Genomic DNA, 19,220 nt, shown 5'->3' with positions numbered 1-19,220 from the left:
ACTTACTTAAACCTCATACCCTATACTAAATTATAAAACTACTACTACCACTACTATATATTTTTTCCCAGTACTCTCTGCACAGGGATCTAATACTACTAAAGAGAAAGATTGGACCTTCATACAAATATTGATCAGACTGTCTTATGCTGCGTTTACACGGAACGATTATCGTTCGAATTTTCGCGAAATCGATCACATTTGAGCGATAATCGTTCTGTGTAAACACAGCAAACGACCAAGCAAAGAGCGAAAAATCGTTCATTTTGATTTTTTTACATGTTATCAAATCGTCGTTCGCTAAAAATTTGCAGATCGCTTCGTGTAAACAGTCTTTTAAAGATTCCCCCTATGAAAAAGTGGCCATGTTTTTGTAGCGCTGGATAACCCCTTTAAGCCCCTATGGTTCAAGGTCACATCTCCAGCAATTACATGGCAGTAGATGCACATAGGACTGCTGGAAACCTGAGTTATCATTGTGCAAAAACACTCTTTCATTGTCGTAGTCATTTACAGAAAACAAGAAAGCACATTATATTTGGGTTCCTCTTCTCTCACCTCAACCTTGCTATTATACACCAGAATTTCAAGCACAGAGACCTCTTCACCACATGTATCTAAGGAAGATAGGTCGTACAGGGAGGAGTAGACAGGGCCGTAAGCCCAATCCCGGAATTTACGAGACAAGTGTCTGGCGTCTTCATCTTTTACCTCTAGCCGGATAATGTGCTGAAATATCTATTAAAAAAAATACATAAGACAGAAGTGGATTAACTATTTTAGGCCTGAACTCCTTCAGTATGACAACACAATATTACCAAGACATTTTTACAAGTTGGTGAAATCTGCTTTGAAAAAAAGGAATTTTTTGAGCCCCAAAATGAAGATCTGTAGATTGATGAACATTAAGTCAAATGTTTAAAATCCGCAACATGAAATATGCTGCAGTTACTACAATTAACACAAGGGGGAAGTATAATACCAAACTAAAACCAAGGCAAGCTTTAGCACCACACTTGTTCTTGTTGTTCTTACAGTTTTATAAACTTTTGAACATCGAGAAAAAAAAAAAATCTTAAAAGGAAAATATCTCTTTATTAACAACTAATAAACAACTGCATCATTCTATATATGTAAAGCATGGTCTTCGTGGTAATATACACCTGTACAGTATAAGTCTAATGCTACCTGTATGCATTACCATTAGATGTAAAGTTACACAATATATAAGCAGTAGCGGTCTTTGGCACCAAGCACCCCAAGCGATCGCTTGGGGCCCCCAACATCCAGGGGGGCCCCCACGTCCTGCTCTTGTGCTCAAGACCACTGGACAGGGCCGCTGCCCCGCTCGCTGCTGCGATCTGAACTGTAACTATGAGCACTCGTAATGAGCGCTCACAGGTACATGCAGCAGCACTTACAGGGCGGGAGCCATTGGCTTCCTTTCTGTCAGTCACTCTTGTTTCCACAGAAAGTGTTTTCCCTGCGGTCACAAGTGGCCACTTTGTCCTTGTGGTGCCGGCACTCCAGTGACATCACTGGAGCATCAGTGCCAGAACAAGGGGAGTGCAGCCTCTTGCGATCGCAGGGAAAACCCTTCCTGCGGCCACAAGAGTGAAGAGAAGAGGAGACGCCCGGACCCAGGTGAGTATAAGTGTTTGTTTTATTGTGTTATATACTATATGGAAGGGGGAGCACACAGGGGTCTGTTTAACTGGTAGCGAGCACAGCGGGGGAATATATAAATGGGGGGAGCACACAGGGGGGTCTATATAAATGGGGAAAGCACACAGGGGGGCTATATAACAGGGGGAGCACACAGGGGGTCTATATATAACTGGGCGAGCACACAGGGGGCTATAGACTACTGGGGGGTTCACAGAGGGGTCTATATACTACTGGGGGCAGCACACAGGGTGTCTATATACTACTTAGGGCAGCAGAATGGGGTCTATATACAACTGGGGGAGCACACAGGAGGTCTATATTCAAGTGGGGGAGCACACAGGGGGTCTATATTCAAGTGGGGGAGCACACAGGGGGTCTATAGACTACTGGGGGAGCACACAGGGGGTCTATATACTACTGGGGGAGCACACAGGGGTCTATATACTACTGGTGGGGCACACAGGGGGTCTATATACAGCTGGGGGAATATACAGGGGGTCTATATACTACTGGTGAGGCACACGGGGTCTATATACTGCTGGGGGTAGCACACAGGGGGTCTATATATAACTGGAGGAGCACACAGGGGTCTGTATACTACTGGGGGCAGCACAAAAGGGGTCTATATACTGCTGGAGGAGCACACAGGAGTCTATATACTACTGGGAGAGCACACAGGAGTCTATATAATACTGGTGGGGCACACAGGGGGTCTATATACTACTAGGGGAACCACACAGGGGGTTTATATACTACTGGAGGAGCACACAGGGGTCTATATCCAAGTGGGGGAGCACACAGGAGGTCTATATACAAGTGGGGGAGCACACAGGGGGGCTAAATACCACTAAGGGAGCACACAGGGAGGCTATATACTAGTGGGGGAGCACACGGGGTATATACAACTGAGGGCAGCACACAGTGGGTATATACGACTGAGGGCAGCACACAGGGGTTCTATATACAACTGGGGCAGCACACAGGAGGTCTATATACTTCTGGGGGAGCACATGGGGGGCTATATATAACTGGGGGAACACACAGGGGTCTATATACTACTAGGGGCAGGACACACGGAGTATATAATACTGGGGGCAGGACACAAGGGGTATATACTATTGGGGGCAGCACACAAGGGGTATATACTACTGGCGGTAGCGCACAAGGGGTATATACTACTGGGGGCAGCACACAGCGGTCTATTGTGGAGGGCATGTCGAGGGGGGGGCCCAGTCATAACTTTGCTTGGGGCCCCAGAAATGCCAAGACCGCCCCTGTATATAAGAACAGATTTTTAGAACCCATAGAACAAAAAAAAGCAAGTGAGGTACTCACCCCTATTTTTCCCAGTTTAGCTGCCATCATTAGGGGAGACATACCATCATTGTTCAATATAGCCTCCAGGCTAGTGTCAGGATAAAGTTTGGCACACTTTATGACCAGAAGATCATACATTTTTGTAACAAATTTGGTATTTTCCCTTGTATTGTCCGCAATGGCAACCAAAGCGTGCAGGACAGTATTGCCCCTCGAGTCTTGGCGACGCATATCGGCTTTTTTGTGAGCATTCTCGGTCAGGTAGTGCACAATGTCAGGCTGATTGGTGCAAGCTGCCAGGGATAGTGGGAGTTCACCTAGAACAGGAAGAACAAGAACTTAGTATACCAAGTCCTTAAAAACACAAATATTCTTAAGGGTCCTATTAGATGGCGCAATTTTTTCCATTTATACCAATTACCGATTGCAAATGAGGGAACAACCTGAAATCATTCCCTATAATACACGGTTACTATAATACATAGTTACGACCAATTACGATTGCTTGTATACTCTAATGTACAAATTATCGTAATAAGCAATGTGGACATACACCGAAAGATTTGAGAACGATTAACTATGATTTTGTGTTTAGCTCAAAAGATACGGTCAACAAGACACCAACAAATTTTCATTAGTTGTTTGATCGTTGTCTGGATACACACGGAAAGATTATCGCTTAAATTCTTGCACAATCAATGCTTGCATTTTGTCAGAATTTGTTGGTTTTTGTTTGTCCACCCGTCTCTTGATGATTGACCACAAGTTCTCAATGAGATTAAGATCTGGGGAGTTTCCAGGCCATGGACTCCAAATCTGTTTTGTTCCCTGAGCCATTTAGTTATCACCTTTGCTTTATGGCAAGGTGCTCCACCATACTGGAAAAGGCATTGTTGATCGCCAAACTGCTCTTGGACAGTTGGGAGAAGTTGCTCTTGGAGGACATTCTGGTACCATTCTTTATTCATGGCTGTGTTTTTAGGCAAGACTGTGAGAGCCGATTCCCTTGGCCGAGAAGCAACCCCACACATGAATGGTTTCAGGATGCTTTACAGTTGGCATGAGACAAGACTGGTGGTAGCGCTCACCTTGTCTTGTCCGAATAAGCTGTTTTCCAGATGTCCCAAACAATCGGAAAGGGGATTCATCAGAGAAAATGACTTTACCCCAGTCCTCAGCAGTCCACTCCCTGTACCTTTTACAGAATATAAGTCTGTCCCTGATGTTTTTTCTGGAGAGAAGTGGCTTCTTTGCTGCCCTCCTTGAGACCAGGCCTTGCTCCAAAAGTCTCCGCCTCACAGTGCGTGCAGATGCACTCACTCCTGCCTGCTGCCATTCCTGAGCAAGCTTTGCACTGCTGGTAGCCCGATCCCGCACTTTTAAGAGACAGTCCCGGCACTTGCTGGTCTTTCTTGGGCGCCCTGGAGCCTTTTTGGCAACAATGGAACCTCTCTCCTTAAAGTTCTTGATGATGCGATAGATTGTTGACTGAGGTGCAATCTTTCTAGCTGCGATACTCTTCCCTGTTAGGCCATTTTTGTGCAGTGCAATGATGACTGCACATGTTTCTTTAGAGATAACCATGGTTAATAGAAGAGAAACAATGATGCCAAGCACCAGCCTCCTTTTAAAGTGTCCAGTGGTGTCATTCTTACTTAATCATGAGAGATTGTTCTCCAGCCCTGTCCTGATCAACACCCACACCTGTGTTAATGGAGCAATCACTGAAACGATTTTAGCTGGTCCTTTTAAGGCAGGGCTGCAATGATGTTGAAATGTGTTTTGGGGGATAAAGTTCATTTTCTAGGCAAATATTGACTTTGCAAGTAATTGCTGTTAAACTGATCACTTTTTATAACATTCTGGAGTATATGCAAATTGCCATTATAAAAAATGAAGCAGTAGACTTTGTAAAAATTAATATTTGTATCATTCTCAAAACTTTTGGCCATGACTGTAGTCTTGGCCAATAGATAAATATATATTATTATTGGCAATAGATTCATATAAATAAATAAATAATAAAAAAAAAAAGTTAACGCACAGAAGAGAGATCCTAACACTGGGTAGGACAGCTGCCATGCCAGCTATACCCTGACCAGAAAATATCATGCATTGGCCTAATGTATTCGAATATGACTCGTTCGCAATACTCTCCAGGTGTGGTAGGGATACGGCTTCCACAGTTACTGTACCTCCCAGCATGTATAATCTCCCCACCAAATGGATCGGTTGAAACAAAACTAAATGTGTAGGTGCCATCAATCCTAAATAACATAAAATGAGAACTAAGATTTGGAAAGAGAATTATATAAGGTAGCATGGTGTTTGTTATACACAAAGTAGCACTAGGCCCATGTATGCCTGATGTATGTAATGCTATATTCTTACTGCTCAGATGTCACCATCCGGCTGCTGTGGTAACGCTACATAAAGCCTCACACCTCACCTGCCCTGGGGACAGCACGCAGGTGTCTGAAATGACAGATTAGTTCCATTACCATGGCTTGTTTGCATAATATTGGAGCAATCTATAGACACATGTGTATGGTACTTCAGGACAAGTATTACAGTGGTTACCTCCAGTAGTGACTCAGTTATTTTCCCAGTACGGCTTTATAATATGAGAAATAAACATAGGGTTGTATTCTGTACATTAAAGCTTTCCCGGAACATCAGCTCTAAATTATTTACAACGTACAATAAACGGAAACAAAGACAGGTGGGAAGTAATAGGATCAGGTTAAAGCAGAGAAAACCTGCACTTGTGAAGCCGGTACCAATGGAATAAGTAACATAGAAACTATGGGGGAGATTGATCAAACTGGTGTAAAGTAGAATTGTCTTAGTTGCCCCTAGCAACCAATCAGATTCCACCTTTTTATTCCTCACAGATTCTTTGGAAAATGAAAGGTGGAATCTGATTGGTTGCTAGGGGCAACTAAGACAATTCCACTTTACACCAGTTTGATAAATCTCCCTCTATGTCCCTAATCCTGCTAGACCTGCATCTGGTTTTGGCTTTTAAAAAAAAAATAAAAATAAAAAGCATGAAAAACTAACTAAAAACATTTAAAAAAAAAACACAAAAACTAACTAATAAGCAATAAAGATTAAATATATATAGTGTGCTACAGCAGCTTGAGCAAGGCCGAAACGTCACCAGTAGCCGCATGCACCAATATTGATCTGGTTGGATTATGTCAGTTGAGACACTGGAATAAAATACTTCACTGGCATATCATTTTGAGTGCCGTGATTCCTGGATATAGAGAGATATATATATATATATATATATATATATATATATATATATATATATATATATATATATTGGGGTTGAGGAACCCCTAATCACTGGCACCTGACCACACAAAGGAGAATGCGTTGAGTAAGGGCACAGGGCGAGCACAGTATAGTGGAGGCCCAGCATGAAAGGGTTCAGCCGGGACTGTAGGCCAAGGGAGAGTGAAGATGGGGGGGGGATAATAGGAGCAGGAATAGTAAGGGGTTTAGGGCAGTTGGTGTGGAGAAGTTTGAAAGGGAGAAGGGGGGTTGGTGCAGGTCACTTACCAGGGGAGGAGTTTGAGTCCATAAAAGGAGGAGGAGCATGTGGTCACTTGTCCGCCGGACCAGCTTCAGCCCGCCCGTCCTATGTAGCAATCTGGGATTGGTTTGGGTGAGGGTCTTTTTTGTTGTTTTTCTTTGTCATGACAGCCAGCGTAGGGAGGTCTTGCAGGGCACTTCAAATGGGCTTGGTAGAAAGGGATCCATCATAGGGCTGGCTCCCTCTCTTTACAATTTTATCTGGTGGTGGAAAGTTATGTGTTGTTCCCATTGGGATAGGTCCATCGGGAAGTACTTTAACAAAAGGCTCTTGTGACCATTTACTCCAACGCTAAACTGGTGTCGGTTAAATTTTGTGGTAAGAAGAAGGAATGAAGGGGCAGGGTGCGCTTAAGGGAGGGGGAGTGTGTATTGGGGACTGCCAGAAGAAACTCAGCCATACCAAGAGTCATGGTTTCTGCTATTTACTGGACAATAGCTGCCTGATGTCACTGTGACATCGGTAACATCAGGCATCTATTGAACATCGCCCGCAACATGCTCCCGCCCAGCTCTAGTCTCCAAAGTAATAGTCCGAGACGGATAGGGGGAAGAAATGCAACGTTGGACTTTTTCTGCTCACCAGCTAACCCCTTTATTTCTCTATTTAAAATAGGGTGTCGAAAACAGGCTCCCTTCTATAGTATCTATAGAGTAAATGCAATTACCAGAGTACTGTCTAAACTAGACCACTCTATAATAAATCTAACAGGTATAATGACAGGAGAACCATTTATACTAGATGGTCCGGGAAATCCGGGAAAGAACATTATGAACATTACACTCTGTTCAAGTGTCACAAGGTCCAGGTATGTCTAAAGTGTTTCTTCTCTCCAGTGCCCTCACCAACCACATATTATAGAACAAGAATTATTTATTCATATAATAGAAGACAGTGGGAGTACAGATTTCCAGGAATACACTATATATAGCCTGGAAGCTGTGGAAAGTACTAAGTAATGGGCAATTATAGCCTGAGGACTGACCGCAGTGGATAGACGAACATCGATTACGAGAAATAGGAAACAAAAAGGGAATTATTAACCGAGAGATGGAAATCGTATTTAATTGTATTTTTGCTCTGGAGTAAAGTACCCAGAAATTTAAAGAATATAAACCATTTCAGTGTAGAAGCTGAGACTAACGGGAAAGACACTGCAAGATAGGTCAGGGCTACATGGAAGAACCAACCGTGGACACTGAAGTCTAAGAACTTGTGTTGAGCCTTAAAGGGGTTATCCAGTGCTACAAAAACACGGCCACTTTCTTTCAGAGACAAGATGACTCTTGTCTCCAGTTCAGGTGCGATTTGTAATTAAGCTCCATTCACTTAAATGGAAGTGAGCAGCAAAACCCCACCCAAGCTGGAGACAAGAGTGGGGCTGTCTCTGGAAGATAGTAGCCATGTTTTTGTAGCACTGGATAACCACTTTAAGATGCAGCATTGTTAAGTAACACAAATAATGAAAACTGTTTTAGCTCCCACACAACCCAAACCAAGGGAAGGTATGTAGAAGCGATATACTAAGCTGTCCATCCGGTTACAGAAGCCTCAGGTTAGAATTCTTATATAATTGCCTCTCCTGGTGTACTGCAACTTCACTTCCAAAGACAAAGAGAATGAAGGCATGTGATTGGCCAGTGAGGACTTTATCCATAGTATTTAGGCTTTGGTCGCACCTTACATCCAAGTATGTGGTAGGACTATGCATTGATTTATAGCGCCAAAATAAACCTCTGAGATATCTGACTGTATGGTCAAATAGCGGCAACGGTCTCCATCTCCTCTCTAGTGGCATATGGCTTTATGTGCTGAGATCTTTCCTATAGGTGATGAGCGAATTTACAGTACTAACAAAGCGAAGCGCTTCACTAGACTCAGTGGTTGGCTTGTCAGCCTTGTGCCTGGAAAAGCTGGATCTAGTCCTGGGAAAACTGGGGGAAGTTTCCTTGCCCTGGATCCAGCTTTTCCAGGCACCCGGCGCTCAGTGGCATGGAGCGGCATGGAGTTTAAAGGAAGCGCTTCACTAGCACTTTCCAAACACTGAACATATTCATGTCATGAAATCACATCCTTATTTTCTTTCCATAAATATAAGGGGGTCAACTTACAATGAATGCATGAATATTTTTCAGCTTAGAAATGGTGAAGCAACATGGAACCCACATAGCTTGCAGTGATACCCTGTTTAGGCAATTCCCATTGATGTCTTAACAGCCCACTTGGCCGTTTTCAGACTCCCAACCACTGCAACCAGGCTGGACATGGCCAGAGGGCCCTTGTTCTTGAGACAGGTGTGGGTCTTAGAGGGAAGGCATGTTAGCCGCATCTTATGGCTATGCAAGGTAGGAATACCTTTTAGTAAAGAAGATAGTAAACTAATAATTGTAAGCAGGAGTTACTGTACATTTTATGCCATCCCTAGATTATGTCTTTTTCATAATTTATTTATTTTTCCCACTATCTAGCACACAAAGTAATCCCCACTGGTAGTTGACAAACCTAACATATGGGTATGACCTCTTGATGGGTTAGGCAGTCTGCCAGAAGAATTAGCCTGCAATAAAATGCAATGCATGGTAACCCATTTGAGCAAGTTCTGTTTGCCTACTGAAAAGAAATTTGATCAATGGATTTAAAAGCATTCATCACAACAATACCAGTGGGGTCAAGGAAATATCAAAATCATTGTTCTTTTTTTCTAAGGCTACCATTTCTCTAAACCGTAATGTGACAATATATTAGAAGTCTGGGAATAGAACTTTTAGCACTTCATCATTTCGGGTCAGAGATTCAGAGTTTTCCAGCTTCATAGTCATCCAGACTGAGGTTGCGATTACGCCAGTTGAACCGTTATTTGCCTTGGTGAAGATGAATGAAAGGCTCCATTGGTCCTCACACAACAAGCCTCTGTCCTCTGGCAATGTTGTCATCCATGAATACATATAGTCAGCCTGTTCTCACCGAGGGAACTCCCTTTACTGCAGGACATGCTGGCTCACTGTGTATTTACATTCTGTGTACTCACTTCCTGACCAGAAAGGACTACAAAAACAGTGGAAAGCCTGACCGGCATAATCAGAAGATTAGTCTACTGCAACATAGAGCTTCTAGCTGAAACAGGACTATATATAGCATCTCTGTCCTATACAGACACAGCATTCTGTACAAGCCAGGGTAGAAATTGTAAGGATGGGGGGAAAAAAAAGGGACATAAATGCATCTCGTTCAGAGGTTCACAGCTCCTCCTTGTCTGCCCTGCAGCTAGTTGTGGTCCCTGCCCTGCTGCAGAAATACATAGCCAAATGTGTGCAAACAGAAGATGTCTGGGCCTGGCTACTGCAGGGCAAGAATTAGGTGCATACAAGGTGTGGGGGTGAGGGGGTTAAAGCCTCACCCTCCTGCCTCCAAATATCATGAATGGTTCCCCTGCAGCTATCCTCCTTCTGCAGTTCTCCTCTTCTAGCTCTTATTAGACCCTACTCTGTTCCTAACATACTTGTCACATATTCTGTATCTATGTATGCTCTGGGCTGAAGGTTGCATTTTGCTATTCCACCCCTAGGTGTCTCACGGTTATGGTGCGTTCACACAGGCAGATTTATCTGACAGATTTTGGAAGCCAAAGCCAGGAATGGATTGGTAACTACAATCCAGAAATACCCCTTGCCTACATCAGGGTGACTATTCATTCAACTCAGGACGTTCCAGAAACAGAAGGTTTGTCTGCAGTGGAGCAAAGTGCAGCTAAAGGCAAAGTACTCCATGGTTCTTCGCTGTGCCATCTTGAGGAACCTTGAGTGGCTAGCTGGTTGTAAGCGCCCAGGGACCGCGCTTCCAGATCTGGCACTTGCCGATCTCTCTGGCAGGAGGTGGTATTCTCCAAACCGTAAGTATGGGTATCTCCTATCAAGTATTCTACAGTCCAGTCACCCAGTTCTGCTACTTCCTAGGCAAGGTACCCTTGGAAGCCCCATAGCCTTTTCAGGCCTACCAGTCAAGTCAAACCTAACTTAACCTAACCACTCCTGGTCACCGTGACAAGTGCCTAGTCAGTATACTCCTAGCCCACTTCTAATTCTAGCACCAGGCAGCCCAAGGTTACTGCACCATCTGCTAATGAAACAGTGTTGGACTGGATCACTAAAAAAATGGAGGATTTATGGAGGCACACAGGCGAGATAGGATGGGTGCCCAGGGACTGTAGCCGGTCCGTTGCTGGGTGGGTGCGGCATAGTGCAACACAAGCGAGCCTTTAGGCACAGTTCCCCCTCCCTTTCTTCCTAGCCACCCCTTCTTCTGGCCCACATGACCTGGCCAACCAATAGTTTAGCGATATATGGGGCATATTACCCCTGGGGTCAGCCTACCTCTTCCTCTTGCGATTCCGGAGGCGAGCTGTGCACATCATCTTGCCGTCCGTGACTTCCAGAGCCCAGCGATGTCTGAGGAGCAGCTGCTGCAGGTCATCAGGACCCGTCTGCAGGCTGATGAAGGTCTCCTGGACCGCTTAATTGCGGTCCTTAATACTCCCCATGGTGCCGGTAATATCCCTCCCCCTACTGACATGAGCACAGGGAGCCGCCGGTCCGCGCGGATGTCACGCCCACCGGCGAGGCTCAGCCCGGGCTCTATTCCCCCCTCTGGTCGCCGCCGCAGCCGTTCCCGTCTTTCCCCCTCTCCCTCTGAGTCCCTCCGCCGGACCGGAAGTGCCGCCGATGTCACTTCCGGTTTGCGCGCGGCACCTCGCGGTCCCGTTTTCCCGGCACACAGCACTGCCATGGGAGGTCAGGCCAGCCGCAGCTCCTCATCGGAGCGCCCTCCATCACCACCCCTCACCCGACCAGCAGCTGATGAGGCAGTGCAGACTGCCGGACCTGCTCCGGAGGCAAGCCAGCCCCCTGTGTCGGCCCTGTCACAGGTCCCTGGGTCTGTGGCAGTTAGTGCTCCCGTCTCCTCCATCCCCCCCCCATCCCCTGCCCTCCCACCATCTGCAGCACACGGATCTGAGGCTACAGTGCACCTGCCTCAGACAGATCCTCCTGCTGCCATGTCCCACAAAAGATCCCACAGACCCCGCCACCGCTCTGGTTCCTCTTCCTCCTCCCCAGACTCTGACAGCCGCGGGTACCGTTGCTCTCGGCGTCGCCACTCCCGCCGTCAACCCAGGTCATCCAGACGGTCTGGAAGATCCAGATAGTCTCGCTGGCGATCTCCGTCCACCTCTGATTGGTCCTCCGGCGAGACTGGCCGGTCGCATGCACGTATGAGGCAGGAGCCTCCGCCGTCCAGGACACGTAACCTGGTTGTACAAGATGAACCTGCTGTCCCCCCCCCCCCCCGCCTCCTCCTGTTCTCCCTTCCCCACCTACCCCACCTGTGCTTCCTCCACCTGCACCACCTGTGCTTCCTTTTGCACCTCTTTCATCTGCGGCTGCTGGTGAGTTTACTTATGCTAACGCTTGGGGGGCAGGTCATAGGGATATACAAAATTTACTGAAATCTTTATTGGAGAAGTCCCCTTCTCCTGCTTCTGAGTCTGCTGGTGCAACGAAGGACAGCCCACGTCCACACGCGGGGGTACAAAAAGACTCCTTTTTCTGTGGGGTCAGTCCGCTCGGTGCACATGTTGACCCAGAGGTGAAAGAAAAGATTTGGGGTAATCAATATATAGACATTTGGTCCCTCATTTCAGTAGACCAGTTTACTGTTGACAAGGAACGGCGTCTCGCTGACACCAGACCTTATGAGCGCAGGCCTTTGCTGTGTTGGGATGCGTGATGGGGCAGAAGCACCCGGAGCGCTGTCAGGAACTCTTTATTTATCTAGACACGGTTTACACAGCTTACAAGACACATGGGGGTTCGGCGTGGTGGCGATATGACGAAGAATTTCGTCGTCGTTTAAGCCTCCAGCCTGATATCGGCTGGGGGGTTAAAGCGACTGATGTGTGGTTACGGCTCATGACGGCACCCCAACGTCCGTACCCCTTTCAGCCCGCTGCCACTGTCTCCGGGCAGCAGCCCAGGGGACAGTGGCCGTGCGGAGACCAGGTTCCTGCTGGTTGTTCAACGAAGGGCACTGCAGGTTTGCCGGTTTGTGCAAATACCGGCATGAATGTTCAACCTGTGGCAATAACCATCCCGCAATTCGTTGAAAACCACACAATCCCAAAACACGTCCAGGCGTGGGTGACGGAAAGGACTCCGGTGAGCGTAGCCGCGATGGAGCCCTGGCTAAGCCAGTATCCCAATGAGCAGGCAGCAACACAGCTAAGGGACTGTTTCCGATATGGTTTGTTCATCCCCTTTTACTTAAATCGCACCCCCTTGTTTGCAGAGAACCTGAAATCAGCTAAGGACCAGCCTCAGGTCCTGCAAGAAAAATTGAGAAAAGAGGTTTTGCTGAACAGAATTGAGGGCCCCTTTGATTCCCCCCCTTTTAAGAATTTGAGAGTTTCCCCCTTGGGTGTTGTCCCCAAAAAGGAACCTGGCAAATTTCGTCTCATCCACCACCTTTCATATCCGAAAGGTGTTTCGGTGAACAATGGTATTTCCCCGGAAGACGCGTCTGTATCCTATGTCTCCTTTGACCGGGCGGTCATGTTAATTGCAAAAGCCGGGCAAGGGGCCCTAATGGCAAAGTCTGACATAGAATCCGCCTTCCGTCTTCTCCCGGTACATCCCGATTGCTATCACCTTCTCGGTTGCTACTTTGAAGGGGGGTACTACTATGACACCTGTCTCCCTATGGGCTGTTCCATATCTTGCATTATTTCGAGATGTTTAGTTCATTTCTCGAGTGGGTGGTGAGGTATGAGACGGCCTCTACGTCGATAATCCACTATCTGGACGACTTCCTTTTTGTGGCTCCTGGCGGCGATAGCAAATGTCTTCACCTACTGAACACTTTCCGTTTCTTTATGAAGCGTTTCGGTGTTCCGGTATCGGAAGAAAAAACGGAAGGCCCAACAACCACGCTGTCCTTTTTGGGCATTGAAATAGACTCAGTCCAAAGGGTCTTCAGGCTCCCCCACGACAAACTTCTTTGACTCTCCCAGTTAATAGATGGTTTCTGTGCAGTTCACAAAGTAACCCTACGTCAGATGCAGTCCCTGTTGGGCCTTTTAGTCTTTGCTTGTAGGGTGATGCCGATGGGCAGGGTTTTCTCCCGTCGCCTGTCGTTATCCACCCGAGGAGTCAGAGCCCCTGGGCATCGCATTCGGCTCACCACACAGCTGAAAAGCGACTTGCAGGTATGGAAATCATTCTTAGCCTCCTACAATGGTCGAACATGTCTCAGGAGAGTTGAATGCAGCAACTGTGAGCTTGAACTTTTCACGGACGCCTCTGGTGCTTGCGGTTTTGGTGCCGTCTTCCAGACGGCATGGTGTTTCTCCGCCTGGCCGGAACACTGGAGGTCGTCCTTGTGTAAGAATTTAACTCTTCTGGAACTCTTTCCCATTGTAGTAGCCATTGAAATATGGGGTTCTCAATTCAGTAACAGGCAAATATGTTTTTGGACTGACAATTTGGGTGTCGTTTACTGCATCAACCGTTTGTCCTCCTCCTCCCTTCCTGTTTTATCTTTGTTGAGACATCTGGTATTGCGTTGTTTACAGTTCAACATTTATTTCCGAGCACGCCATGTTCCCGGTAAGCAGAATTTAATTGCTGATGCTCTGTCCCGTTGTCATTGGCAGGAATTCCGAACTCTCTTCCCCACAGCGGATATCCATGGCCATTCATGCCCTCCACACCTCTGGCGCATAGTGGACAGCAGCTCATGACTCTTATCAGTTCTTCGGTGACACCTCCAACGTGGCAGAGGCATGGTAAGGCATGGGCTACGTGGTTGCATATAGCGGGTTCGAGACAGACAGATTCTAGCGAGGCTGTAAGGTTACAAGTAACCATTGAATATTTGTTACACCTACGTGGCTCCGGTGTCGCTAGCTCCGTCGCAATGCGCACCCTTTCTGGCGTGGCGTTCTTTCTTAAGCTGCACGGTTGGCCCGACGTTACCAAGCATTTCATAATCAGGCAAGCTTTAAAGGGCTGGAGAAAAGAGCACGTACGTCGGGAAGCGAGGCGTCCAGTGTCTCATAGCCTGCTTGCGCAGACAAGTTGGCATGCGTCAACTAACTGCGTGTCATCATTTGAGGCATCTCTTTTCTCGGCATGTTTCTGTACGGCCTTTTTTGGAGCTTTTCGTGTCGGCGAGCTCCTGCCACCTTCACGATATAAGCAAGGGGGCCTGCTATTTGAAGATGTAGTGCTCGCAAATAGCTCTCTGCGCCTGCATCTGCGTTGCTCAAAAAACGACCAATATCGCAAGGGCACCTGGATACCAATTCAGGGCGTCCAAGGCACGGTCTGCCCCGTGCGCTGTGTCGCCGCTTATTTGGCCATGTGGCCTCAGGGCAGCAATTTTTTACTCCATGCGGACTCTAGTCCCGTTACAAGATACCAGTTTGTTTCCATATTTCGACGTTGCCTAACTGCTGTCGGTGCCCCTGCAAATGAGTTTGCATCCCATTCTTTTAGAATTGGCGCCACTACGGAGGCGGCCAGGGCGGGTCTCTCGGAATCCGAGGTTCAGCGAATTGGCCGGTGGTGTTCGGCGTGTTTTGCGAGATACATCCGGCCTGACTTGTTGTTGTAAATCTGCTGTGGTGTTAATTTTAATTTGTATTACAGGTCCTGTCAGGCATGAATTGTTTAGGCTGGAAATATGGGTATTGGGCCACTCTTATGTCGCCAGAGCCCTACAGCGGGCGGATTGTCGGCCTGGAGGTCGCAACTTGGGTTTCCTTGGAGTCGAGGTCCACTGGTGTGGCATCAGTGGTCTCCGATGGCCCCAAGTATTGCCAGAAGTGGTGGATATCAGCACTAGGGTATCCGGTCCGATCATCCTGGTGCTTCATGCGGGAGGAAACGACCTGTGTTCCATGCGGATGGCCGACCTGATGACATTGATGAGGGCTGATATTGAACGGTTCCCGACTTTCTTTAAAGACATTGTTCTGGTCTGGTCGGAAATAGTCTCCCGGGTGGTATGGCAAGGGGCTCGCGAAGCCGAGGCGGTGGAGCGGGCTCGGAGGTCCATTAACTCGAGAGTCTCCAGATTTGTTAGGTCACGATCCTGGGTGGTAGTCAGGCACAGGCAGCTGGAGGGTGATAACAGCCGCCTTATGCGGCCCGACGGGGTGCACCTATCAGACATAGGTGCGGATATTTTCATTTCTGACCTTCAGGACGGCATAGAGCAGGCCATGTTCTTGCTTGGAGGGGGTCGGAGCCCAGTATAGGTGTATAGGTCTCCTCCTTGGCGGTGATGGTGGATTGAGTTCTGAGATGAGAGCCTGTACGTACGAGGTGCCCGCTGGGAGTCCGGCGGCCGGCACACCGCGTTCAGCCTGGTTACAATATCTCCACGTTGGAGAGAGTTTGAGTGCCTTAACTTTAAGATAAAATAATAAATGCTGTGGCCGACCCTCGTCCAGCAAAGGTTTAAGGTTGTTGTGTGTTTTGTTATTAACCATTACTTGGGTAGCACAGTGCCGGGTTTTATAGCTCACCTGACTGCAGTCTCCCAGAACCTGCAGTAAAATAAGTCAGGTGCAAATCTGTTTCACACTGACACGGATTGTCCCAAGCCCCAGCAGCAATCCAGAGTGTAACTGGCTGCACATAGAGTTAAATGCAGCACTGGGAATGACAGAGCAAGGCGTCATTGGCTCCCTGCCCTACCAAATACCCCTGTGGCTGCAGACAGCTTTGTGCCTTCGGCCACAAGAGGCTACGCTCTCCTCTTCTTCCCTGGTGCATGAGTGACATTACTTGTGCACTCACAGAACGGGAAGGAGGGTGAAATAGTGGAAGATTGCTTCAGCCAGTGGGAAGGGAGTGGGGGGTTAACTACCAGGGGGCATTAACAGAGGGTTGCCTCCAACTTGGAGGATACTACCTACAAGCGTGTGCATGCCTGTATGTCAGTGTGTATATGTGTAGGTATGTGAATGTTTGTATGCATATACCTGTCTCTGTGTCACTCTCTGTAACACTGTCTTTGTGTACATGTGCATCTAAGACATTTTACATGACAAAACATAGGATCAGTATTGTTCTATGATCTAGGATCTGAACAGGTCTTACAGATGCATCAGAAGATGAGTACACGAAGGCTCTATGATCTAGGAGATATATATATATATATATATACATATATATATATATATACATACACACACACACACACATACACAGGTTATTAAAATAAAAGGCCCCTTTAATATAAACACAGGTTTCCAGATTACAAAAGCATCATAGTGTATTTGGGATTTTTTTATAATCTGCTTAATATAATTACTTTCTCAGTACTTAGTTTCAGTACTAGACCATTTCCCTGGATTCTCAAGGCTGATAGGTCACAGCTATGGTTTAAAAGGCTATTCATTTAAAGGGGTACTCCGGTGTTGGAAAACCTTTTATATATTGACATAGTGAAGCTAATCTTACCTCACCCCATTCCCCAGGTGTCTTCCTGTAGCGTCCTCGGGTCCCCTGCTGAATAATCCCACCAGCATCTCTGAGATGGATCCCGCCTCCGTCGCTGACTGGCTGAGTGGACTTGAAACGTCACGTCCGAGCCCGCGTCAGAGACCAGGAAGCAGCCGGGCAGCGGGGTCCGGAACGCCGCGCTACGGGGCCCACCACTGGAACCGGGGAGGTGAGTGGACGTCGAAGTACCCCTTTAACCTAACGGTAGCAGTCACTGGTAGAGGAGACAGGGATCACAGTATAGATGTATTGTACTTAATTAGGCTGCAGCAGAGAGTTAAATCATCTGGAGTCTTTGAGTCTTTGGAGTACTCTGATCTTTTACCTCTCCATTGCAGCCTAATAATCACTATTTTACTTTACACCAATGGCATTTAGCTCCTCTCCATTCCCAGCAGTTGCAGCAAAGTCTCATTTGTGTGTCACAGCGGGGCTCCGGCACGTAAAGCATAGGGAAGTCATATCCTTCTGTACTTGACATGTTGAAGGTGTAATCAGGATTTAGCTGTTGTGACAACATGGTCTATTATCATCCAGGATTAGGGACGGTGTTAAAATCATAGAGGCATCAACATTTCAAACCGATAAACATGACGACGTACGCCCATACATATAGCCACATTTGCATATACCCTAACTGAAAAACATGCCCCTGACGTCCAGTATAGCAGTGGGTGCTTTAACGTATAACTGTCATTTACATACATATTAAACATGTCGCACCAAGTGACATCAAGGGTCCAACGGCGCCGTGGTAGAATCAGATGGCAAGAAAGGAGGTGGTGGATGCAAGCTGGTCAATGTTTACAATACAGGTAAGGAGGTTACAACAGCATCCAAGAGGAGAAAATCTTCCCATCCAAGTACATACATGCTACATTTTGACCCAACAAGGTCTTTTTCAAGCATACACCAGGACTGTGTATCCAACATATATATAAAAAAAACAAAACTAAAAGAATACACCAATGAGGAGCTAGTCTGTATATCATCATCATGTGGAAATGTGCAAAACCAACAGTGTGTCCCTCAAACATGCTGTAATAAACAAGAGAAAAACCCACTCACCCATGCCAGGAACTTAACTTTATGCCAGGGGAAATGAAGGTTCAGTGCACATCAGTGGACAGGTGCGCTTGTCCACTGACGTGCATAGAGCCTTCATGTGACAGGTCGAAAGTTTATTTAAATGGCAGTAACGCTTTATACTTATTATAGGTGGAACAGTAATAGAATCTAAGGGTCATAGTGATTTGGCCAAGAGTCACATCAGTATGAATATTTGAGCTTCTTCTGAAGTGTTGGGGGAGCCTAAAAAACAGCTTTTTGAATACAGAAAGAAACTCTTTTGCCTAATAAAACCTATTAAAGAGTTTCTTAAAATCGCTTGTACTATTGATTCCTGCAAAAATGTTTCCAAAGACAGTTACACTGGGAGTTTCTAACATTATAGGCCACATTAATATTATACAGATATTTCCAGTCAGACCATGTTCATTAGAAATGATAGTTTTTATGTATGACCTCCTCACCTCGCATATTATACAACCTCTTCACTATAATAGATATAAGGAGAACTACAAGAATTCTTTTTAGGCCTCTTCATATAACACAATTCTGAAGACACGGACAAACAATTGGTGGCTTGGAAAATTGTGACCGCTGATCTGGAATACACAGGAATTTTCATCTTGGCGTCATTAAAGTGCATTAGTGATCGTGACACCAATGATCATCTTTACAGTGGCATGATCCATGAAGATTAGCAATAAATGGTTTTAAAGGGGTACTCCAGAGGGGGGGGTCACTTTTTTGCTGGGACCGGGGAGGAGGTGGCCGAGGGAAAAGACATCCACTCACCTCCCCGGTTACAGCACGGGGCCCGCATCGCGGCACTCCGGTGCCCGGTTCCCGGCCGCTTCCGGGTGTCTGACACGGGCCCGAGACATGACGTCTCAGGTCCGCTCAGCCACTCAGTGAAGAAGGGGGGATCCGTTTCAAGTCCGCTCAGATCCCGCCTCCTTTATTGAGTGGCTGAGCGGATCTGAGACGTCACGTCTCGGGTC

At 46.7% G+C, this 19,220-nt stretch overlaps 1 protein-coding gene across 1 annotated transcript in view; it reads right to left on the bottom strand.

Moving 5' to 3' along the window:
* Positions 1-19,220, bottom strand: part of TRPV4 (transient receptor potential cation channel subfamily V member 4) — an 81,273-nt gene that overhangs the window by 29,298 nt on the left and 32,755 nt on the right. The window contains exons 6-7 of the mRNA XM_069961359.1: positions 3,004-3,302; positions 559-738 (exon numbers count right to left, since the gene is read on the bottom strand). Of these exons, the coding sequence (XP_069817460.1) occupies positions 559-738; positions 3,004-3,302 (479 nt within the window). The remainder of the gene's footprint in view (positions 1-558; positions 739-3,003; positions 3,303-19,220) is intronic.

This window comes from Dendropsophus ebraccatus, chromosome 3 (genome assembly GCF_027789765.1).
Source record: "Dendropsophus ebraccatus isolate aDenEbr1 chromosome 3, aDenEbr1.pat, whole genome shotgun sequence".
Lineage (NCBI taxonomy): Eukaryota > Metazoa > Chordata > Amphibia > Anura > Hylidae > Dendropsophus > Dendropsophus ebraccatus.
The sequence above is the reverse complement of the archived record's forward strand: the minus strand, read 5'-3'. Positions and strand labels throughout refer to the sequence as shown.